General features: G+C 40.4%; 1 gene segment (V, D, J or C); it reads right to left on the bottom strand.

Annotated features, from left to right (window-relative positions):
• LOC105537366 overlaps nt 1–21065 on the bottom strand; it is a 64158-nt gene extending 43093 nt beyond the window's left edge. The window contains 1 exon segment of the V gene segment in view: nt 20975–21065. Coding sequence covers nt 20975–21020 — 46 coding nt within the window.
• Between the last annotated feature and the right edge of the window lie 4466 nt (nt 21066–25531).

Below are 25531 nucleotides of genomic sequence, written 5' to 3'. Positions count from 1 at the left end.
CTTAAGAAAGGCTACCATCTGCCACCACTCAGTCAGTGAAGAAGTTTGCTGCACTCCTTCTGTGGGTGGAAGGTAAGATGTGTAGTGGGCACAAGAAAGGGCAAGTCATGTCACGGCCACTTAACAAGGCACAGGAAGTTGTACTGTTCTGAGAGAGCACCACCCCTGGGGGGCCCAGTGCCTGGTTTACAACACTGAATGGACTGTCCCCCATTGTGAGTCCATAATGAAAACATGATCCCTTCCATAAGGGAAGACAAGGACTCCTTATTTAGAAGCATAAGGAGGAGTAGGGTGTAAAATAATGTGACCTGTATCTCCTGTTATAGTCCCTTCCTCCATGGAGTAGAAAAACCGAACCATCAGGGGCTGGTTTGCCATGTCCAGGGCCATGTAATAATCTACTCACCTGAACACAGGAAGATCCTGTGTCAAGGGCAAGAGCATGTTACTTTGACTCCCACATGAGGGCAAAATATACTGTCCCTCATATTGTCAACCTGGATGCCGATGGTAGCATCATGTCCTTGCATCAGAAAAGTATATGCATTGGAGCAATGGGAATGCCCATGTTCATTCAGGGTGTGAATGGCTGCTGGTGAGCGGTGACAGAGCTAGAGAGCATGTCTCCTTCTGGAGTTGTTGCTGGAGGTTTCTCTATTTCTTCAATCAGCCCTGTTGCTGTGGGTTGTTTGGTAGGTGGAAATGCCTGTCGATATCCAGGGCCTCCATCCATTCCTGAACTTTGTGTCTAGTGAAGCATAAGTCCCAGTCACTGTTGATTTTGGTGGAGATGCAGTAGGCTCACTTCACTGCTCCAGTATTTTTATGGTGGTCTTTTGGGTGGCAGCCTTGCTGGGATATGCCTGCATGAGCCTGTTCAGCTGTCTGCACAAGTCCAAGCACAGCAGGAGCCCTCAGATAGAGGCAAAGGCCCCTATGTAGTCTACCTTCCACCACTGTCCTGGGTTCCAGCCCTGGGTGATCTGTCCTGTGTCATGCAGCAAGGGTCTGGGGCATTCCTGCACATAGATAGGGCACTGCTGACACATGAGTACTGTGCCATTTTATTGTAGGGGTAGGCCCCAATCCTGCATTATGTTTCAAAGGATATCCTGTCCCCAATGTCCTATCCTCTTATGTAGCCAGTGGGCCACATTTTCTGTGGGGAGACATCCTGGAGGAGCTGAATGCAGGCTAGCTTCTCTGCCTGGTGACTTTATGGTAGCATAGATGTGGAGGCATCCACATCCACATACCATTATATGCATTCCCCAGATGTGATGGAGAATATCCTTCCAGATGTCAGTCACTGCCAAAGAGGGCAACCAACCTCCATCCAGTCCTGTGCTTCTCATGTAGTAGCCCTGCATCCTAGCTGCTCCAGCTGTGACTCAATGGGGCCAAGGTATAGCTCAGGCCACGGCTTCAGAGTGTTCCAGCCTGAAGCCTAGGCAACTGCCACTTGGTGTTGGGCTTGTGGGTGTACAGAAGTCAAGAATCCCGGTGTGGGAGCCTCCACCTACATTTTAGCAGATGCGTTAAAATGTCTGGATGTCCAGGCAGAAGTTTGCTGCAGGGTCGGGCACTCATGGAGAACATCTGCTAGGGGAGTGCAGAAGGGAAATGTGGGGTTGAAGCCCCCATACAGATTTCCACCTGGGGCTCTGCCTAGTGGCACTGTGAGAAGATGGCCACCATTCCCCAGACCCTACAATGGTAGGTTCACTTACAGATTGCACCATGCACCTGGAAAAACCACAGATTCTCAATGCCAGCCTGTGAAAACAGCCAGGAGGAAGGCTGTACCCTGCAAAGTCACAGGGGTGGAGCTGCCCAAGACCATAGGAACCCACCTTGTGCATCAGCATGACCTAGATGTGAAACAAAGCATCAAGGGAGATTATTTTGGAGCTTTCAGATTTTACTGCCTTGCTGAAATTTGGAGTTGCATGTTTGCCTTTAGCCCCTTCATTATGGACAATTTCTCTTAATTGGAATAGTTTCATGAAATCTGATAGTTTCAAAATTACGGGACTTTGTCTGCACAAGCTCTCTTTGCCTGCTGCCATCCATGTAAAATGTGACTTTCTCCTCCTTGCCTTCCATCATGATTGTGAGGCCTCCCCAGCCAGATGGAACAGTTAATCAATTAAAACTTTTACTTTTGTAAATTGCAGAGTCTCGACTATTTCTTTATCAGACATGTGAAAATGGACTAATACACTTGGTGAATTCAAAAAATAATCCATGTTCAGGTTGTGTAGATGTTTCTTGTAAAAATGGGGGCAATGACTTTCAAGATTTTTACATGGTTGAGCAAAGTCCCAAAGTTTTCTCAATGGTAATCTTTGACCTGTTACTGGAAGCAGAACTCTAATCTCTCTACATATAAGTGGAATCTGCATAGACATAACTGAACATGCAAGGACAATGAAGAATGACACAGTAGAACCCTTATGAGAAATTCTCAACAATTTTAATTTTCTTCTGAGAAAATGGCCATTCAGAAAGTACACCGGTTGAGAGCCAGTTATATCTAATAGAGGTCATGTTCTGGGAGGTTATTCTTTCCCCTGGGCTGGATCCATTAGGTGCGTATGGGCCCTGACACCAGGAACTGGAACTTTTATTCCTTAAACAGAAGACACTCCAATAAGGAAGTCATTCCCAGGGGAAGTGCAGAACAAGGAATTGGAGACAGATGTGTTCTTGTTTTCCCAGGACATGGTGGAACTCCAAGACAAGGTTACCTCTGAGAGGCTGTGGTCCCTGTGAAGACATCACATCAACTTTGTTTTCTGGAACCTTTGTCTGTTCAGGAAAGCTCAGAAGTGTGACTAAGACCCTTCTTCTGCCCCTACCTGTATTTCAGTAAATTCATGAAAAATTAGTGGTCTCTCACCAGGGAGCATTGCAACCTTAACATTGTGAACCTACAGAATAACATCCCTACACCCAATCTCAGGGAAATGACTGACTCCACTCAATCACCAATTGCTAAATAATTTGTTCTTGTACATTTAGTTAATAAATTTGCTCAATGCCCATTTCAACAGCCTCTCAGCTGCATCTTAGCAGTGTTTTACAAAATGAACATGTCTCCTTCAGCAAGCAGAAAATATAAAATCACCATGAATTGGTTGAAACTTATGTTGTTAATTCAGAACAAACATACTAAGACATTAGCCATGTCACAATGTCAGAGTTTGTACTACTCTAAATGAAATCCCCTGAGCTTTCCAAAGTCAAATTATTCTCTTTCTCTAAAAGTCCTGCCAACCACTAATCTATTTTTATCACTTTAACTTTACCTTTTCTTGAAGGTCTCATGAATGGAATTATACAGTACATAATCTCTTTTGCCCACCTGCTTTAACTTAACAAAAATAAGTAGTTCTTCCTGAATTAATAGCCACTTTGTTTTTATGGCTGAATAGTGTTAATTGTAGGGGTATAGCACATTTTGAGGACCTACTTACCTGTTTAAATACATCATAATTGCTCTTTTATTTGGCAATTGTGAGTGTTAATTATGACTATTGACATTGGACATCTTTTCAGATTTTTGTTTTTCAATCATGCATTTACTTTGGGAAAGTGTTAGTTAAGATTTTCAATTACTTTATAGTTCTGTTTTTAGTATTATTTAAGATGATTTTTTACAAGTTTTTTGTATAGTCTAGACACAAGACCTTCCAAGCAGTAAAAAGAATGTGTCTGACTTTAAATAAATTAGCTATATATGTATTCACACACACACACACACACACACACATGCGTTTCTATTATTATGCCCTCATGATAGTTGTATATATTTCTATTTCTGAGATATATATGATGTTTTTATACAGGCATACAATGTGTGATCATCAATGTAAAAAAAACTTTACAATAAAATGTATAAAACATTGATTAATAAATTAAAATGGACACAACAAAGTGGAAAAATATTCCTGGTTAGTGTTCTGGAAGAATCAACCGTGTTAAAATGTCCATGCAGACAAAGCAATCTACAGAATCAATGCAATTCTCATGAATACTACAATGATATTCTCCACAGAAATTAAAAAAAAATCCATATATATGTATATATATGAATGTATATACACATATATATACACATATATACGTGTTTATATATAGATATATACACAGAATACCCAAAATAGCCAAAGGTATCCTAAGCATACATAGATATATGAAGACACACATTACCTGACTTCAAAATATAATTTTTATGATTGTTATTTTAGTGGATTTAAACATAATCTGTTTAAAACCATGAGAATAACACCATATTAGGTGAGCATAGCATATAGATAATTGAAATTAATGGAGTCAATTTTATGAATGAAGAGGGTAATTGAGAATGTTCTGTATAAGGCACCTGAGCTAGATTTGATGTGGAGTAATGTCATTTGACGGGGGAGACAGACTAGTTACACATGCATTTTGTAAGCCATGGTACAAAGCAGGCTCACCATGAAAAATTGACCAATGTGTCTGAGTTCAGCAAGGGAGAACACACTCTTATGCAGCACGTTATATTAATTGGATTCTTACTTATAGAAAGGCAGCATGGGACAACAGAAGCCTGGGATCTGTTGTGAGCTGGTCTCCCAAGGCTCAAGACATCTCCCTACAGTGGATGGAGACTTGTCAGCCTGTGCCCCACTTGTGTCACAGTCGAGGGCCCTGACAGGAGACCACCCTGTGGTGTACCTCCACGGACTAAGTGACCCCCTGGGATAAAGCTCTGTAGGACATCCTGCTTCCAGAAGAGAAAAGAACAAAGCCCAGGATGTCCCTGGCAGTTTCTCCCTAACTCAAGATGGTTCATCCTTTGGGAAGAACAGAAGCAAGGCCTGGGCTTTTCCAGGCAGTTCCTCCCTATCTCAGGATGCTTCATTTCCAGAACATTCTACGGTTATTTTTGAGAACTACATTGAAGAAGAAGGAGAACTGGGGTGCTCAAGGCCACCTGGAGAACTGTCCTTCACATGAGACAACCACTTAATTCACAGAGTCCTTTGAGTGATAGGCTGTGAGAGAAGATGAAATAAACAAACGAGGAGGCGTCATGTGGCCAACCCCACACTTGGGTTCTGCTCCAGGCCCATGCTTTTCAATCTGCTTTGCAAGTGTGGGCCACAAAGAGGTCACTTGTCCCACAAAGTCAATCGAGTGAGGAAGTCTCAGTGGTTGGAAGACGATCATTTTCACCTGGCAGGGAGAAGCAGCCCCTGGCTTTGACAGGAAGCCCCTTCCCCGCCTTCCTGTGTGCTGCCTCTGGGCCGCCCCTGGGCTCAGAGGGCCTATGTCGCCCCCTGCAGGACAGAGGCCGCTCCGCCCCCGGATGCCCAGGTCCATGTGGCCGGGTGTCCTGGGCTCCGTCCATGTCCAGGAGCAAGGCCCGTTCGCTCTGGGTCTGTATTTGACGATCTGGGCTTGGAAAAAATGGGAATGCGGATTTGAATTATGGAGCTTTCAGAAAGTTTTCATATGTCTTAATGTCATATCTTCATGTGTTATTTTTGCTGATGGCCTTGATAGACCCCCAAAACTAGACTGACTTTAATAATGGAAGTGATTTGACAAAATTTAAACAGCTGAGTGGTTTTTTAGCAATACTTAAAAAGCTTAAAATTCTTTAACTTACAAAATGTATTCATTGGACTTTGATTGGACTGGAGTAGAGATGGATGTGGAAGAGTCGGAGGCTTGCCTCTGCACACAATAAAATAACTTCCAATGCCTGCCTGCCTGCCTGCCTGCCTGCCTTCCTTCCTTCCTTCCTTCCTTCCTTCCTTCCTTCCTTCCTTTTTTCTTCCTTCCTTCCTTCCTTCCTCCCTTCCTTCCTTCTTTCTTCCCTTTCCTTTCCCCTTTCTTTTCCCGTTTACATCCTTTGCTTTTTCCTTCTTCTTTTCCATTCCTTCCTCTGAGCGAGCACAGATGAACACACAGCTATAAAGCTCAGTAAATCACTATTAGCGTTCTTTATTGTGCCTCCCACCCAGGCAGATCAGGAGAAATTGCTTGTCATATGGAATTCTAATTTTAAGAGAGTGAAACTCTTTATATGCTTATGTATCATTTCTGAATCTTGTGTGATGATACAACTGTTTTTTTAAACCACTTTTTGTTGAATTGTCTTTTTATTGAATGTTAAATGTTCTTTCTATATTATTTTGCAAATTCATGATAAGACACATAAGTATAAACTATATTCTTGCAATTGTACTCTGTTCTCTTCATTTTCTTAATACAATTATTTAAATATAAAAATTATTTAATGATAAATGACTAATATTTATTGTATGTGTTTATGGAATATGATATGTAGTTTTGCTACAGGTGTACATTTTGGAATGGGTAAGTCAAGCTACCTAACATGTCCAACACCTCAAAATTTTATCATTTCTCAGTGGGAAAAACTTTAATATCTACATTTTTAGCAATTCTGAACTATATAATACCTTGTGGGTATTGTTGTTAGTCTGTGCATAACTTACTCCTTCTGTCCAGTTGGAACATTTTACACTTTGATCAAAACTTCCCCTTTCCCAGTCCATCCCTCCAGTACCTTGTAACCAACATTCTACCCCCTATTTCTGTGATTTTACAATTTAATACACTACAGTCAATTTAGGAATTATTGTACTCCTGTGTCTGGTTTGTTGCACTTAGATTAAGGTCCATTAGATTCATGCATGCTGTCACAAATGCAGAATTTCCTTTTTTTTAAAGGATGAACATCACTCCAATGTGTATATACTTGTTGTCTTTATTCATTCACCCAGTGATGGGAATTTAAGATGTTTCCATATTATTACTATTGTAAATAATGCTGCAAGGAATATGGATGTGTGGATATATCATTGACATGCCGATTTCATTTTTTAAAAAATACGTGGTCAGTAGTGGCATTGCTGGATACTATCATAGATCTATTTCTATTTTTGAAAGGCTTTTATATGTTATTTATAATCACCTTATAATTTGCATTTTCACTAACAGTGTGCAAAAATTCTCTTTTCTTCACATCTTCCTCAAAGATACTTGTCATTTTTCATCTCTTTGAAGATAGTCATTCTAACATCTATGAGGTGATACTTGTGGATTAAATTTAAATTTCTCTAATTATTAGTCATGTTTAGATTCTTTATGTATCTGTTTTCTAATTGTATTTACTCTTCTGAAAAATGTATATTCAAATCTTTTGGTTATTTTTAAAAGGGTCACTTGTTGTTGTCATTTTTGTTGTTGTTATTGTTGTTATGAAGTGGTTTGGCTCTCTTATATATTTTGGATACATTCCCCTTATCAGATGCCTAATTTTGTAAATTTTTTGCCAAACCTGTGGATTGTTTCTTCATTCTGTTAATTATTTTCTTTGATCTGCAGAAGTTTGTAGTCTGATGCAATTCCATTTGCCTATCTTTGCTTTTGTTGCCTATGTTTGGGCAATAATATCCAGAAAAGTGTTGCTCAGTCCACTGTCTTGCAGCTTGTCCCCTATATTTGGAAGTTTTACAGTTTCTGTTCTTGTCCAAAGTCACTCATATTCTTTTCCATTGATCTGTGTGTCTATCCCTCAAGCAGTGTCATGGAGACATGATTAATGTATACCCTAAAATAAGTATATATTTTTTTCTAAATAGTAATTTAAAAAAATACCTTAAAAAATGTCACCCCATGTACCTTCCCCTGGGTCTAGGCCTCATTCGTGGTGTGTCCTGAGTGTTTCTGGTGTCCTCCACTATCCTTCAGGGAGGTTTGTGTCTGGGCTCACACTGATGTTCCCTCAATGTGCCTCTCACACAGTAACACAGAGCTGTGTCCTCCGAGGTCACAGAGCTCAGCTGGAGGAATAACGGTTTTTTCAATGTGTCACAGGAGATGTTGCTGTGGCTCCAGAAGGATAGGTTGTATTTGGTGACTCTAGAATAACCTATTTCTCCCAGCCACTGAAGCCCTTTTCCCAGTGGCTTTTGAATCCAATGCCAGTAGGTGCCACTGGTTGTTATGGAGAAACCAGAGATAGTGCAGGGGAGGAAGAGGGTCTGAGAGGGCTTCACCAGTCCAGGACCCAACTCCTGCAACTGCACCTGGGACAGGATACCTAGGGACAAGGATAATCAGTTTCTGTCAGTCACCTGCGGTCACAAATATTTCAAAGACCTAGGTGTGACATTTGAAACACTCACCTTGGGTAGCTGTCAACACGCACATCTCATTTTCTGTAAGACCACAGCTCTGCCTTCTCCAGAGATTTTCTGTCCTGTCTGAGAAGAGATTCATCAGCTCCCACATCATGAGAGTGAAATTTTACCCAAGAGATTGAAGGGAAATTTGCATGTTTGGACCCCTGTCCTAGCAACTGGGGAGAGACCGATTTCAGGCTTTCCTGAGACTGCCGTGGCCCTTGGAGGGCATCTCTTCTCTGGAGCTTTCCTAGTATGTATTTCTGCATTTGGAGGGAATTTGATCTTTAAAACACTACATGTGTTATTTAAGACAATGTAATGGCCCTATAAATGATTTCCCCTTCAAAATAATTAATTATAGATACAAATTTATAAAATATAATAGTCTTTCTTTACTAGTTAGCACTTTAAACAAAAATTATGAAGGAAACAAAATGATTTTGTTCCCCTTGAATTTAGTTTCATGAAGTATTTTATTTATTTTTAGGAAATATTGTAGTTGGCAACCCAGCTGCTGGGGAGAGACTTCACAAGCCTGTGACTCAAAGAAAAGGAGCTGTTGTAACTCCTTTGTCGAAGACAAGAAAGCAATAATGTTGACTTTGCTGGCAGGAGAGAAAGATAGACCCGCAACTTGGAAGAGAGCTGTTTCATCATCACAACTCATTAGTGCTAATTCCATGTTCGTGTTTTTCAAGCACATAACAATTATTTTGGAGTTCTCTATGCAGAAGGTGTGAGATTTCAGGGCACTTCCAGCTGACTTCTTCAGCAATTATTCTACAAAACTCATTGAATGTGGTGATTGCAGCCACATTGATAGAGGCCTTCGCTGTGCCCTGGAGGGGCTCTTCCAAGTGCCGGGCCCTGAAGTGCAACATTCACTTGGGTGTCGATCCATCCCCACCTTGTATAAGGCAGAATTTAATTTAAAGGGTGTAAGATTTGGACATCAGTTTTCCTACTGTGATGCCATTCATATTAATCCAATAATTGACCTTCATATTTGTCATGTGAAGGACGCTTTGCTAGAGTAATGTGCAAATTCAGTCACCGTGTACAACTAAAGCTGTTTCTCACTGACTTTAACTCCATGACATTATTAAACACTACAGGGCTCCACGTAATCTTGGTTCACCCCGGGATTTTCCAACTCCTTCTGTATGGGACTTGTCTGGTGATTACTATAAAAGGAGTGAGTGACCTAGAGCCTACTTAGAAGGAGAATCTCCAATGTGGATATGTTAGTATCTTATCTCATAAAGAAATGGAAAATAGCTAACACATGGAAAGTCCTGAGAAGAAATCTGGCATACGAAAAAAGCCTCGACCTATTAGCTTCTGATCAACTTACTGTTAAATTTATTGCCTTCATGTCATTTTGGAAAATTAAAACAAAGTGTGTGTGAAGTGTGATGTTGCTTGTTTGGTACAACAGCGGGGTGAGGATAATGGAGAGCCCTGTGATCCCGAGGAGATGGCCTAATCCAAGGAGAGGGAAGCTTCAGGTCGTGTGGACTCACACGGGGATCCTGCTTCTGCGCATCCCTCAGCCACTCCCAGAAGCCTTCAGGAGACAGGGGTGTGGGTAGACCCTTGAGATGATCCAATGAGATCTGGAAGACAAGAAAAGATAATAATCTGGGATAAATTTAAAAAGTTAAAATTTATTTTAAATTCATAAATTATGGTTGTTTGTATTTACAAGGTAAGAAGCAATGTTATGATTTGTGAATGTAATATGGAATAACTATGATAATTAAGAATTAAGATAACTGTCGTTAAACACCTCAAATTCTTATCATTTATTGTGACATTTGAAATTTACTCTGAGCTCTTTTGAAATGATCAATACACTACTTTTAAATGAACAACTAGAAATCAATTCATGTAAACAAATAAAAACAACTGAAATCAATTAGAAATTACTCTAATAATTTACACTTAGTCCATCATTAAGTTTGATTCTTCAGGATATATGTTTGGAATTATTTTATTTTAATGTTTAATATGAATGCCTAGCATATATGCATAGGTCTGTGTATTTATACATCTTTCTCTCTTTTTCTTTTCTTTTTTTTTTTGTAAGATGGTGTATTGCCCTGTTGCCCAGGCTGGAATACAGTGGCACAATCTCGACTCACTGAAACCTCCGTCTATTGGGTTCAAGCAATTCTTCTACCTCAGCCTCCCAGGTAGCTGTGATTACGGGTGTGTGCTACCACACACGGATACTGTTTGTATTTTTAGTAGAGAGGGGCTTTTGCCATGTTGGCCAGGCTGGACTCGAACTCATAATCTCAAGTAATTCATCTGCCTCGGCCTCCCAAAAACCTGGGATTACAGGCATGAGCCACCGCGCCTGGCGGGTACATATTTCTATGGCCATAGATTTATGTCCCTATAGTTATGTAGTTGCTGATGTCAACAAATGTTAATAAAACTCTAAAGGAATCAGTGCAAATAATTAGGAATGTTTATTTCTTGAAAGTGTATACTTAAAAATACTTATGTACAGAATTTTAATAGTTATTAAATACTATTGATAATAAATTCATAATAAATACGAGTAATACAATATCACAGCCTAGAATGCTCCAGAGTTCTACAAATACAATCCTGACTTTTCCAGCTGAGGAGAAAGGAAACCTCCCCGAGCACTTGCTCCTGGGACCTGTCCTGTCCTTAGTGGGTCCCGAGCGCCCCCTGGTGGCCCCGCGCGCCCCTGCAGGGAGGTTTGTGTCTGGGCTCACACTGACCTCCCCTCACTGTGTATGTGGTGCAGTAATACACGGCCGTCTCCTCGGTTTTCAGGCTGTTCATTTGCAGGTACAGTGTGTTCTTTGAATCGTCTCTTGAGATAGTGAATCTGCCTTTCACAGATGCGGCGTAATTTGCTGTCTCACCATCAGCTTTGCTTTTAATACGGGCAACCCACTCCAGCCCCTTCCCTGGAGCCTGGCGGACCCAGTTCATCCAGTAGTTACTGAAGGTGAATCCAGAGGCTGCACAGGAGAGTCTCAGGGACCCGCCAGGCTGGACCAAGCCTCCCCCAGACTCCACCAGCTGCACCTCACACTGCACACCTGCAAACACAAAGACATCGTGATTAGAAACAGCCACACGTATCCACTGTTCCTCTCACTCATGTCCCCTCACACTCAGTTCTCCATGAATCACCTTTTAAAAGAGCAACAAGGAAAACCCAGCTCAGCCCCAACTCCATGCCTGGTCTTCTGTGTTCAGTGCTGGTCACCAAGTGGAAACTCCTGGCAATCCCAGGCTGGGGCTCCTCTCCCAGAGCTGCAGGGTCAGGGCTGGGCTGGTTTTCATCAGCAGAGGGAGGACCCCATTTGCATGTCTCCTACTATATAGGAAGCTCTGGGGTGGGACGCCTGAGGAGAGGACAGGGCCCAGATAAGATGATTGTGCCTTGCAGAGGTTTGGTGACAATGATGGTATTTGGAAAATATGCTATCTTATAAAATTATGCTGTAATAAACACTTTGAACTGATCACCCTATTTTATTTTTACATGTATGTGTAAATTATGTTTTGTCACAGTCAATGTTTCTCTATGTACAGATATGAAAGTAAACCACACATGGAAAATGGGCTAAGGGTGTATCTAAGAGCTCATGTCTGGATGGGCAAGCCCCGGTATCTGGGCCTGTGCTCCTCATCACTGGCACCAGTTACTCCCTGAACCAACTCCAGGACAGAGCTGGGGATGCCTAGGATGGTTGTGAAGCCCAATTTCTGTAGTGAGAACTTGTGTGATTTTTGCTGCATTCTAGCATTCACCTAAAATATGGTGAGAACTAGGATATAGGCAGATAAATTCTTAGTCATTTTTGAAATTTATTGCACACTTTTTGTATCTTTCTATCATTCCTTTCTTGTCTAAGTATCCATTTGTTTGCTTGTAATAAGTTTTATAAGTTTTAGTTTACATATAATAATCTTTTGCATATTTATATTGTACAGTTGATAAACATGATGGAGCCGTCATCATTATCAAGGTGGACAAGAGAATTCTCAATATTTCCTTTTGTTCTTCTATATTCTTTATCCTTTTTCCTTTCTTTCTTTCTTCTACCCATTTCCCTGGCAACGACTGATCTTTACATTGCTGCAGACTCATTTGAATTTATCAGAATGTATATAAATGAAATAACATAGTATATATTCTGATTTATTTAGCTTACTTTACTTAACATAAACAATTAGATGCTTTACCTGTCAGTTTGGTATAACAGACTTTTTTATTATAAATATGGGGTAGTATTCTAGCAGACAAATTTACCGTAATTTGTTTCTCTATTAAGCAGCTGAACAATATTTGATTTTTTAAATTTTTCTAGGTTTTACTAAAGATCTGCTATTAAGCCTGGAAATGTACATAGAAAAGGAATATATTTTTCTTGTTTTTACAACTGCATCAACAATAACAGATAAACAGAGAAGATGGAATTTTGAAAATTTTATTTAACACTTTCAATATTTAAAGTTTCAAGCAAACAACAAATCTGGAGTTTAAGGAGAAGCAAGTTCTTGTAGAGCGTAACAAAGACAGGATTTGAAATTATATATTTCTATGGCAGAGTCTGGAGTATGACATATAACCTATTACAAGAGAAATATATATATATACACACACACACACATATATATACACACATATATATAGGATTGCTAGAAATTGTGTGTGGTAAGCATGTTGTAGTGTGAAATTGTAAGGGATCATATGCTCAAGAACTATTCTATCCTCTTGAATCCCTTTCCCCAAGAAAGGGGGCAGTCACAAAAATCTTTCTTTCCCCAAGTGTCTGTCTAGGAAATAACAAGAGCCCACACTTCTGAAATGTATTCAGACCCATTTTCCTTATTCCCACAAAAGAACTAAGAATTTACCCTGCAGGGGCAAGTCACTGAAACCAGAATCCTAGGTGCACTTGTTCAATGCCTCAGGAATTGAGATGGTAACGCCAAAGATCTATTGAGAAGCAGCTCACCTGTCTTTCTTATGGAATCAGAGCCTTAGTCTGCAGGGCAGGGCAGCAGATCTGCAAGGTGATGACACTGATGGAGAACACTGGAGCTGCATGAGCAAACACCTGGGGAAAACAGGAGGACTCTACCCCAGGGGAAGGGCAAGAACACACAGACCAGCATCTCACCTGGAAGACGGTCAGGAACACTCACAAGGTTATACACAGACCCAGGGTCACTATGCCTTCCTAGGAATATGGACCAAGGAATGTGGACCTAGGAATATGGACCCTTTAGTCTAATGTCTTTCACCAACTGAGAAATTGTCAGTAAATAAAACACTTGAATACACCTGAGGGAGCTGAAAGAGATTCTCTAGAGGACAGAACAAGGTGAAGAGACAAAGTCAAGCAGAAAAGACAAGGTATCATTTTAGGATCTGTAGTCTCTGGTGGACATAGTAGGGCAGACTTCAATTCGTTTTTGAAACCTTTATATCAGTCTTTAGTAATTTATATGATAAAACAGTCAACCTCATCAATGGTGTCTTATTATTCCCATCAGGGATGAGGGTCCATGTGGGAATGTGGTGCAGTTCTAGTCATGGAGGCAGGAGAAGTGGTCAGTTGAGGTGTTCCTGGTCCTTCAGAGGAGAATTGCAGAAATGTCTCATCCCCAATTCCAGACAATATTTAATATATGTGTGTGACTCTTGGGAATGTTGTCACCATGTCACTGTATGATGGGAGTCCCCTGGCGGTAGAAGCTGACTTTCTGGATGTATCAGTGTGGAAAATTGAGAAAAGAAACTGCCTGGGAAGATGAGCTGTCAAATTATTCAATCCCGGAGCCACTCACTTCCGGCTTCCTGTTTCATCATGTTGTGATTTTCCTCATTGTTTAGTCAGCCTAGGTTGTCTTTCTTCACTCTCTACTAAAATGGTCGCACATCATAACTTAGAAGTATTAACATAAATAAGTAATGAATTTGAAAATTAGAACAAGTCCCAAGTGAAGACAATTACTGTGTGGTTAATAATGTGATAGACGGGAGACATGGCTGGATACTAAGTGTGTGTTCACATCTATTTTGTCTAGATTCACAAAATATTTTGTATATGCCTTAAGTAACATTCCCATTGAGACCCTTGATTTAGCATTATTTCTTGATGACTAATGCCTAATAAAAGTGGTGGTTATTAACTAATAATTTATATTACTAGTACATTCATTTATGATATATTCCTCTACCTGATGTAAAATCATCCAAGAAGGCAGAAGTTACTGCACTTATTAGACCTTGTCAATTAACAGAAGACTGGGATTAAATACAGATGTTCTACTGCAGTGCAGAATTTTAAAATGTGCTGCAAGCAGAGGTTTTCAAATCTTCTGGAAACCCCATCAAAATGTGCAGCAAGAAATGACAGTTTTACATAAAATCATACATTCTAGAGACCGGACATATAAATGTGAAACCAAATGGGAACAAAGAGAAAAAAAAACTAATATGGAAACTCGAATAATGTTCTGGTGCATCATTACAGGAAACAGTGCGTGTTAACCTGGTTTGTAATATTATCTAAACATAGAAGGCATTGCCGTTGTACATATCATACAGAAATCAGTCCTATGAGCAATATTCTGGATATGTTGAAAAATGGCATCTTTAAATAAAAATATATAAAAACTTTAAAAATTATGGAAAATTTCTTGGCCAAGAGTTATCCCTCTGACACTAAGACATTCTGGTCCCGCCCTCAGGACACATCCATTATTGCCCTATGAGTCGGGAGCTGGAAGATTCATACATTTAGAAATGTTACCTTCATTGCTCACCATCGTCCTACTGCAGGAGGCGTTTGTTACACAATACTGAAAGCAATTTTTATACTCACTCCAACCACCAACATTTTAAGGCTGCCTTTTTATATCATCTTTTAACTGTATTTTGCGATCTTCAACCAAGAAATTATGTCTATTGGAGGAAACATCTGAAAAAATTCTGCTGTTGGAACATATTGGGATACATCTTTTCAGGCGCGATTAACCAAAACACTGCAGAAAAAAATTCGGGGAGTCCGTTCTTGGGTTGATATGTTGCAACTACAGAATCAGTTCAGTCCAGATATGGTGGCTCATGCCTATAATTCCAGCAGTTTGAGAAGCAAAACCAGGGGAATCACATGAGACCATGTGTTTGAGACCAGCCTGGGCAACATAGAGAGACCCCATTTCAATGAAAGATTAAAAAAAATAAGCTGTGTGTGATGGTGCATCCATCTAGTCCTAGCTACTCTGGAGGTTGAGGCAGAAGGATTATGTGAGCCAGGAGTTCAAGGTTACAGTGAGCTATGATTGTGCCACTGCACTCCAACCTGTGTGATAGAGTGAGACCCTATTCTCTAATTATAATAACAATAACTAAGAATTTTACACAATTGTAAGGCTACTCAAATAGAAGATATTAAAATGAATATCCTCAGGAATCCTCTGGTGCTTGTGATGTTTTGGAGCAGACCTAAGACATTCAGAATAAGCGCATGATCTTAGATGGTGAAATGACTCCACACAAGACATTGGAACAGGACCCATGTCTAATCCCCTGCCCCATGCCTTTCACCCCTTTCTCCTCATTTCAGGCCTACTTTTCATTATTTGTTTATTCTTATAAGCAGACTTCACATTTTTTTGTAGACTTGCTTGTTGTCCACCCATATTGGACACTGATCTTTTCTTTTTATTCATGATTTTTATAGTTGCTATATAGAATAAGTCATCACACTATTGTTCTAATGTCTGACTGTTGATAACTTAATGCTCATTCCTCCATCATCTCCTTTCTTTCCAACACAAGGTGAATCTTGTTAGGAATCACAGGAACTCCCTCATTTGATGCCATCTGGAGGTTGAAACCCCACAAACTCCTTTCTGTGAGTGAGAACCCTCACTCTGCCTCCACCACCAAACCACTAGAGCAACCCTGAGCCAGTCTCCTTTCTTGCTCCATCAAGCCATTTTGGACATTCCTGAGATACCAGCTCTACTCTCAGCAGACACCTCCAGAGGTAATTAACCTTTCTGTATTCACATGGGGGAGTGTGTGGCACCCACAGATGTGACATCCACACTACAGTTTAGTTGAGATCTCTTGGTCTTTTTATGGTGTCAACTAGAACAAATGCTGTGAGCTTGGTGTCATGGTTCCTAACCACAGGACACACCTGTTCCCTGGACCAACTCCAGGACAGAGCTGGACATGCCTGGTGTGGTTTGATTAGCCCCTGTTATGTAATGAAATCATGACATTATTTTGTTGTATTCTAGTGTTTCCCTAAAGATAGAGTTAGGCTTAGGGTTTATTCATGTGTATATTCAGGAGTCTTTGATTTCATATATGTATTTAACTAAATCTTTAATTCTGTGTTGATAAATTTTAAATTTCTTCAGTTTATGAGTGAAGTCCTTAAACCAACGTTCTATTATTTTCTTTTTTTATTTATCATATATTTTATTCATCTCTGTCTACCTCATTTTCTACCAAATTATACGTGTTTAATTTTGTAATATTTTAATGAGGTGAAATTAACAAATAATACCCATCCTGTGATGTGTACAATTTGACAAATAGTGACATAACCATTACTTTTCTCAACATAGAAAAAAATCAACTATGCTCAAAATTTCCTCATTTTCCTACAATTTCTGGGTCCTACACTTTCCCTTCTCACACCACGCCTAGAGTCAGCTACTGGTTTTCTTTATGTAACTTTAGATTACTTTTCATTTTATAGAATTTATAAAAGAGGACTTGTATGTATGTACTTTTATTCATTTGTCTTATTTTACTCATCATACGTACTTGTGAATTCACCCTGGCTGTTTAGTGTATCCAGCTGTACCTTATTGCAACAGTGAGTGTTTCTCCAGTGAATGAATTTACCACAATTTGTGTACTGATTAAGCTGCTGATTGATATTTGGATTGATTTCAGTGTCTGGGTATTATTTAAAACCTGATACTCATCGTAGAGAAATACGCAGCTGAGAAACAACGTTCTTATTCTTACAGCAATATGAACAGGAGCTAAACTGGAAAAGTTGCCCTTTAACCAATTATCTTCAACACATCACGTGACTGAAGTTGTAGAATTCTGTGTGTGAGAGTGATTTTGTGAGTGAGAGAGGAGGAAAGAAGAGAGAAAGAAGAGAAAGAGATCCTACATAATTGACCATAACTTATGAGGTACTCAAACAGGGACTCAGATTCTTTTTGGAAAAGGTCCGCAGAAGATGGAGAGGACGACTTGATGCACCTACATATGGTTATATATTTATATAAATGCCATTTTCTAATAATACAGAGAATCACGTACATGAGAATAAACATAGTGGCGGGTGTCCAGTGGTGAAATATGGTGGTGATGCCAAACCCCATCTCCTGCACCTTTTCCCTCTTCCACCTGCCTTGATGTGTCCTGAGCGCCCCCTGGTGTCCTCAGCGCCTCGTGCTGCTCCTGAGCTTCCCGGCAGGGAGGTTTGTGTCTGGGCTCGCAACGTCTTTCCCTCGCTGTGACTTTTCTATAAAAATCATGGTTGTGGACTCGTTGCTCAGGTAGCTCAGCTGTAGGAGAAACTGTTTATTTGGATATGGATCTGGAGATGGTGACTGGACTTGGAGGAGTGGGTTGGAATGTGCACTCCCCTCATGACCTGTGCACCTGATTCGCTCCAGTCCCTTCCCTGGGGAGCTGATGGATCCCACTCCAGCAGGAAGCACTGGTTGTGATGGGAAATTCAGAGACAGCACAGGTGAGGAAGAGGGTCTGTGAGGGCTTCGCCAGGCCAAGAGTGCACTGATACACACAGCTGTGGCATGCACAGGTTCTGAACAACATGTTGAAATTTAGAGATATGCACATTTTGATACATAAATAAAAATAGGATTGTATTGGCAATAATATATAGAAAGAGCTCTGAAATAAACCGATATATAGATGGCGAACTGATTTTCAGCCTGAAAACCAACAATACACAATGGATAAATCAAAGTCTCTCCCTAAGAGGGTGTTAGAAAAACTGGATCTACACATGCAAAGAATTAAGAATTTTAGTTTACGATAAACACAAAAAATCAACTCTAAATGGGATATATGGTTAAATGTATGGCTTTCAATTGTAAAATTTCCCCACCCAGAAAATAATATTAAGAATGATTTCCTGTATTTCAAATTAAAGTTACAGACAACAAAAGCAGAATTGAACAAGTGAAACTACATCACAACAAAAAGATGCTGGCAAAGCGTGGAAAAAATTCCAACAGACAGAATGGGAGAATATAATTTCAAGTCATGCATCTGAAAAAGTGTTAATATCCACAATATACATGCAACTTCTACAACTCATTAGCAAAATCATAATCGTCTGATTGTAAAATGGTCAGTTTTACACCTTAAAAAATTACGAACATAGATTCTTGCCTCTGGGTAATGGAAAGTTTTGTGGTACACTTGGTTAGGGTAGACTTTGTAGTTATTCAATCCAAAATTAATATATGCGGTATTAGCCAGGCTCGGTTGCTCACACCTGTAATCCCAGCACTCTGAAAGACTGAGTTGGGTGGATCATCTGAGGTCAGGAGTTTGAGACTAGCCTGATCAACATGGTGAAACCCCATCTCCACTAAAAATACAAATATTAGCCAGAAATGGTCATATATATGTATGTGTATATATATATTTTTTTTTTCTGGTTTTACTTAATATATGTTAGAAAACTGTCATCAGTTGATTCTAGGTCAGGTAGATTATCAATGATAAAATGAGTGGGCCTGATTCCATCAGAGCAGAACTGGATACAATTAAATTCCATGGTAATTCGGCAGCTTCGCCTCTCTCTGGGACTTCCAGCCTGCACTTACTGATGGATGATCTTCTGGACATTGGATATTCCCAGCCATCTCCAAAATCTGTCATCCTCTACGTCTCACAGAAATGTGGCATGTCCACCTGTAGCTTGTCAACCCTGAATAACAGGCAGAAAGAGACTCTAAAATGTGATAACATTTATTCTAGGATGTGCACTGCAATGGAAATATGTATGGGTGCATTCAGGTTGGTAAAGGAAGATAAAGAAATAAGGAAAAATGAGGAGGGTTACATCAGCTGTTTTGAGACAATTATCCTGGACTAGAAGGATCAGTAATAGAGGTAACATCAGTGTGAGGTTGAACAAGCAGTTGCTGGGCAGATATACTTGGAGAAGTAATTCTTTTAAGGTTGTGATGGCTTTTTTGCAAGGTTGTGGCTGTGCAGAGTCTATTTATGATAGTTCTTGTTATCAGGAACATGTGTGTTAGAACCCTCCTTCATGGCCTTCCCCAGCTTCATTCATTAGGGTTTTAACACAAGTGGCTCCATCTTGATTCTAATAAATTTCACCAGCTCTTTCTAACACTACTTCTGAAGCAGATGACTGACAGTTTGAACAGGGTTAATTCCACATCCTCATCCCATTTTAATAAAATAAGTTTATCCCCTTCACTATTAACAGCCAACTGCATTTGCAGATGAGTCTACACACAACACAGTGGAGGGTCCTGAGCAAATGGGGAGGGAAGAAAGTCCCATCAGCCTCTCCCACGTGACTGCAGGAGCCGCAGGTGGAGCCCTACCTGAGCTCCAAGAAAATGCCTTGAGCCCTGGAAGGTAGACCACGGAGGCCATCTGTTTCTTTTTCAGGAAGCACGAAAAGCAAATAAAAAAAGGGAGAACAAACACTCCAAAGAAAGAACATAGATAGGGAGCGAAGGAGCACCAGGTCAGTGCTGACGCTGATTGGATTTAGTGTCAGGAGAAGCGTCAGACGAGAAACCTGTGAGCTTCTACATGACACTGACCCTCGCCCAGCCTTTCTATTAGCTGCGATCAGAATCCCTAAAGACTGTTCTAGTCCAGGAATCTCCCTGAGGTTTCTGTCCTGGGCATGATTGGAAGACACTCACCAGGCACCCGTGAGCTTCCTCAGGTCTCTGATCCTGGTGACAATGGTTGAGAACTTTTCATCTCTGTAAGTATCATTGTGCATTTGGTGCATGAGAGGTTATGTCCTCATATTAAAATGATCTTTTGAAAATATGTAGAGATGACATTAGGAAGCACAGAATCCTAAAATTAGAGAAGTTCATTAGAGAAACTGTCGGAAGAAGATGAAGTCCCACATCCTGACGGGAAATCAGCCTCCATTGCACCTGCCTCTGGGGCTGACTCTGATCAGTGGCTCCTGAGCGCCCCCTGCAGCTGATTTCTCCCTAGCGTTCCTGCAGGGAGGTTTGTGTCTGGGCGCACAATGACTTCCCCTCACTGTGTCTTTTGCACAGTAATACACAGCCGTGTCCTCCACTCTCAGGCTGCTCATTTGCAGATACAGCGTGTTCTTGGCGTTGTCTCTGGAGATGGTGAATCGGCCCTTGACAGAGTCTGAGTAGTATATGCTACCACCACTACTAATGTATGAGACCCACTCCAGACCCTTCCCTGGAGCCTGGCGGATCCAGATCAAGTCAGAGTTACCCGAGGTGAATCCGGAGGCTGCACAGGAGAGTCTCAGGGACCCCCCAGGCTGTACCAAGCCTCCCCCAGACTCCACCAGCTGCACCTCACCCTGGACACCTGCAAACATAGAGACACCAAGGTCAGAAACTGCCACCCATATCCACTGTTTCTCTCACTCATGTCCCCTCACAGTCAATCTCTCTAGCTCTCCATGAATCACCTTTTAAAATAGCAACAAGGAAAACCCAGCTCAGCCCAAACTCCATGGTTGGTGGTCTGTGTTCAGTGCTGATCACCAAAAGGAAACACCTGGAAATCTCAGGGCTGGGGCTCCTCTCCCAGAGCTGCAGAGTCAGGGCTGGGCTGGTTTTCATCAGCAGAGGGAGGACGGTATTTGCATGTCTCCTACTATATGGCAAGTTCTGGGGTGGGACGCCTGAGGAGAGGACAGGCCCAGATAGGATGACTGTGCCTTGCAGAAGTTTGCTCTCAATGGTGGTATTTGGAAAATATGCTGTCTTGTTATAAAATTAAGCTGTGATAAACACTTTGGAAAGATCACCTTATTTTCTTTTTACATAATTGTGTAAATTATGTTTTGTTGGAGCCAATGGTTTCTCTATGTACAGATGCTCAGTATATGTCTAAGAGCTGATATCTGGGATGAGTAAGCTCCAGCATCTTGGCCTGTGCTCCTCATCACTGGCCCCAATTACTCCCTGAACCAACTCCAGGACAGAGGTTGATGTGCCTAGTGTGGTTTGTGGAACCCATTTCCTGTACTGAGAACGTGTGTGACTTTGCTGCATTCTAGTGTTCACCTAAAAATATGGTGAGAACTACGGTTCAGGCAGATACATTCCTAAGTATTTCTCAAATTTAATATACGTTTTTTTCTGTCTTTCTGTCACTCCTTCCTTGTCTAAGTTTCCATTTGTTTCCTTGTAATAAACATTATGAGGTTTAACTTAAAGATAATAAACTTCACATATGTAAAGTGTACAATTAATAAATATGATGTAATCATCATCCTTATCAAGGTGGACAAGAGAATTCTCAACATTTCCTTTTGTTCTTCTATATTCTTCCTACTTTTCCTTTTCTTTATTCTACCATTTCCCTGGCAACTACGAATCTTTATATTGCTGCAGATTCATTTGATTTTATTAGAATTTATAAAAATGAACTAACATAGTATATATTCTTATTTGTTTGGCTTATTTTAGTTAGCATAAATAATTAGATATTTTACCTCGTAGTTGTATATATCAGACATTTACTTATTGTAAATTCTGGATAGTGTTCCAGCAAACAAAATTTATCAGAATTTGTTTTTTATTAAGCAGCTGAATAATATTTGAATTTTTTATTATTCTGGGTCTTAAAAATCTGCTATTAAACTTGGAAATACACTTACAAAATGAATACATTTTTCATATTTTTAAAAAATGCATCAACAATAACAGGTAAACATGGAATATGGAATTTTGCAAATTTTCTTTAAAGCTTCCGATAATTACAGTTTCATAAAAACAATAAAGCTGAAGTTTAGGAAGAAGCAAGTTCTTGTAGAGAGGAGCAAAGTCAGGGTATGAAATTACCTAAGGCAGAGTCTGGAATATTAAATATAGGCTATTCCAATAAAAAATAAAAATATATATTGGATTGCTTGAAATAGAATGTGTTGTTTTGTGGTGTGAAATTTTAAGGGATCACATACTGAAAAGCTAACCTATCCTCTTGAAATCCTTTCCCCAAGAAAGGGGACAGTCACAAAAATCTTCCTTTCTCAAAGTGTCTGTCTGGAAGAAAAGAAGAGCCCACACTGCTAAAATGTATTCAGGCCCAATTCCCTTATTCCCACACAGAACTAAGAATTTACTCTTGAGAGGAAAACCACTGAAACCAGAATCCTAGGGACACTGGTTCAACCCCTCAGGAATTGAGATGAGAACAGACATCCCCACCAAAGATCTATTGAGAAGCAGACCAAAGATCTATTGAGAAGCAGCTCCCCTGTCATTCTTATGGAATCAGAGCCTTAGTCTGCAGGGCAGGGCAGCAGATCTGCAAGGTGATGACACCGATGGAGAACACTGGAGCTGTGGGAGGGAACACCTGGGGAAAACAGGAGGACTCTATCCCTAGGGGAAGGGGCAAGAACACACAGACCAGCATCTCATCTGGAAGAGGGTCAGAAACAATCAGAAGGTCACACCCAGACCCAGGGTCACAACGCCTTCCTAGGAATGTGGACTAAGAAATATGGACCTAGGAATATGGACCCTTTAGTCTAATGTCTTTCACCAATTGAGAAATTGTCAGTAAATAAAACACTTCAGTGCACCCGAGGGAGATGAAAGAGATTCTCTGGAGGATGAAACAAGGTGAAGAGACAAAGTCAAGCAGAAAAGACAAAGAAGGTATCATTGGATGATCTGTAGTCTCTGGTGGACATAGTAGGACAGACTTCAATTAGTTTTTGAAACTCTTATCTCAGTCTTTAGTAAATTCTATGATAAAATTGTCAGCCTCTTCAATGGCGTCTTATTATCCCCATCAGGGACGAGTGTCCACCTGGGCACCTGGTACAGTTCTAGTCATGGAGGCAGGGGAAACAGTCTGCTGAGTTGTTCCTTTTCCTTCAGGAAAAGAGAATTGCAGAACTGTCTCTGCCCCTTTTCCAGTCAATATATATGTGTGTGACCCTTGGGACTGTTGTCACCGTGTTACTGCATGATGGGAGTCACTGGGAGGGGGGCGGTGGTGAAGGTGACTTTCTGGATGCATCAGTGTGGAGAATTGAGAAAAGAAACTTCCTGGGCACATGAGCTGTCAAATTATTCAATCCTGGGCCTGCTCACATCCAGGCTTCTTGTTTCATTAGGTTGTGATTTTCCTCATTGTTTAGTCAGCCTAAGTTGTGTTTCTTCACTTTCTGCTGAAGTAGTCGCACATAATAATCCAGAGGCCTTGAGATAAATAAGTAACTAACTGGATAATTAGAAAAAGCCCCAAGTGATGTCAGTTACTGTGTGGTTAATAATGTGGTAGACAGGAGACCTGGCTGGATTCTAAGAGTGTGTTCACATCTATTTTATCTAGATTAACAAAATATTTTGTATATCCATTAAGTACTATTCTCATTGAGACCCTTGATTTAACATTAATTCTTGATGAGTAACCCCTAAATAATACATGTGGTGGTTATTAAGTAATAATTTATATTACCAGTACAAACTTTCATTTGGGATATATTCCTCCACCTGATGTAAAATCAGCCCATAAGGCAGAAGTCATTACACTTACTAGAGTTTGTCAATTAACCAAAGACCAGGATTAAATACAGATGCTCTACAGTAGTGCAGAATTCTAAAACATGCTGCAGGCAGAGCATATTTTATTTGCTCTACTTAAATTTTCTGGAAACTCCATCAAAATGAACAACAAGAAAAGACATCCTTAAATAAATTCCTACATTCTAGAGACCTGACATGTAAATTTGAAACCAAATGCAAACTAAGAGAATAACAAAGCACTAGTATGGAAGCTAGAATAATATTCTGGTGCATCATTACATGAAACACGCAGTCTTAACCTGGTTTGTAATATTATCTAAACATAGAAGGCACTGCCATTGTTCATATCGTACAGAATCAACCCCACTCACAATATTCTGGATATGTTGAAAAATGGCATCTTTAAATAAAAAATACAAAAACTTCTAATAAAATATGAACTCTCTCTCTCTCTCTCTCTCTCTCACTCTGTCTCTCTCTCTCTATTTTTTAAGATGGAGTCTCACTCTGTTGCCCAGGCTGGAGTGCAGTGGCGGGATCTCTGATCACTGCAAGCTCAGCCTCCAAGGTTCACACCATTCTCCTGCCTCAGCCTCCCAAGTAGCTGAGACTACAGGCACCTGCCGCCACATCCATCTATTTTTTTGTGTGTGTGTGTATTTTTAGTAGAGATGGGGTTTCACCATATTAGCCAGGATGGTCTCAATCTCCTGACCTCGTGATCCACCCGCCTAGGCCTTCCAGTGCTGCAATTACAGGCGTGAGCCACCGCGCCCGGCTAAAATATGGAAACTCTCTTGGCCAAGAGTTATCCCACTAGCACTATGGCACTCTTGTCCCTCCCTCAGGACACATCAGTTACTACTCTATGACTCTGAAGCTGTAGGATTCGTACATTGAAAAATTTGACCCTCATTGCTCACCTCCGTCCTGTTGCATGCATGTGTTACACAATATTGAACGTAATTTTTGTATTATACTCACTTCAATCACCAAAAGTTTAAGGTGGCCTTCTTATGTCATCTTTTAACAGTGTTTTGTGATCTTCAGCCATGGAATTATGTATACCAGAGGAAACATTAGGAAAAACAATCTGCTGTTGAAACATATTGCAATAAATCTTATCAGGCACTACTGACCAAAACTCCGCAGAAAAAATTTAGGGAATCAATTCTTGTGTTGATATTCTGTGCTTAAAGAATCAGTTCAGACCAGACGTGGTGGCTCATGCCTATAATTCCACTGCGTTGAGAAGCGAAACCAGGCAAATCAGATGAGACTAGGAGTTCAAGACCAGCCTGGGCAACACAGTGACTCCATTTCTTTTTCTTTTTCTTTTTTTTCTGAGACAGAGTCTTGCTCTGTTGGAGACCCCATTTTTATGAAAGATTTTTTAAAAATCATCTGGTTGTGGTGGTGCACCCCTCTTGTCATAGCTACTCAGGAAGCTGAGACAGAAGGATTGTGTGAGCCAGGAG

This window comes from Mandrillus leucophaeus, unplaced genomic scaffold (genome assembly GCF_000951045.1).
Source record: "Mandrillus leucophaeus isolate KB7577 unplaced genomic scaffold, Mleu.le_1.0 Scaffold1022, whole genome shotgun sequence".
In the NCBI taxonomy this organism is placed as follows: Eukaryota; Metazoa; Chordata; class Mammalia; order Primates; family Cercopithecidae; genus Mandrillus; species Mandrillus leucophaeus.
Note: the sequence above shows the minus strand (reverse complement) of the source record. Positions and strands in the feature narration are given on the sequence as shown.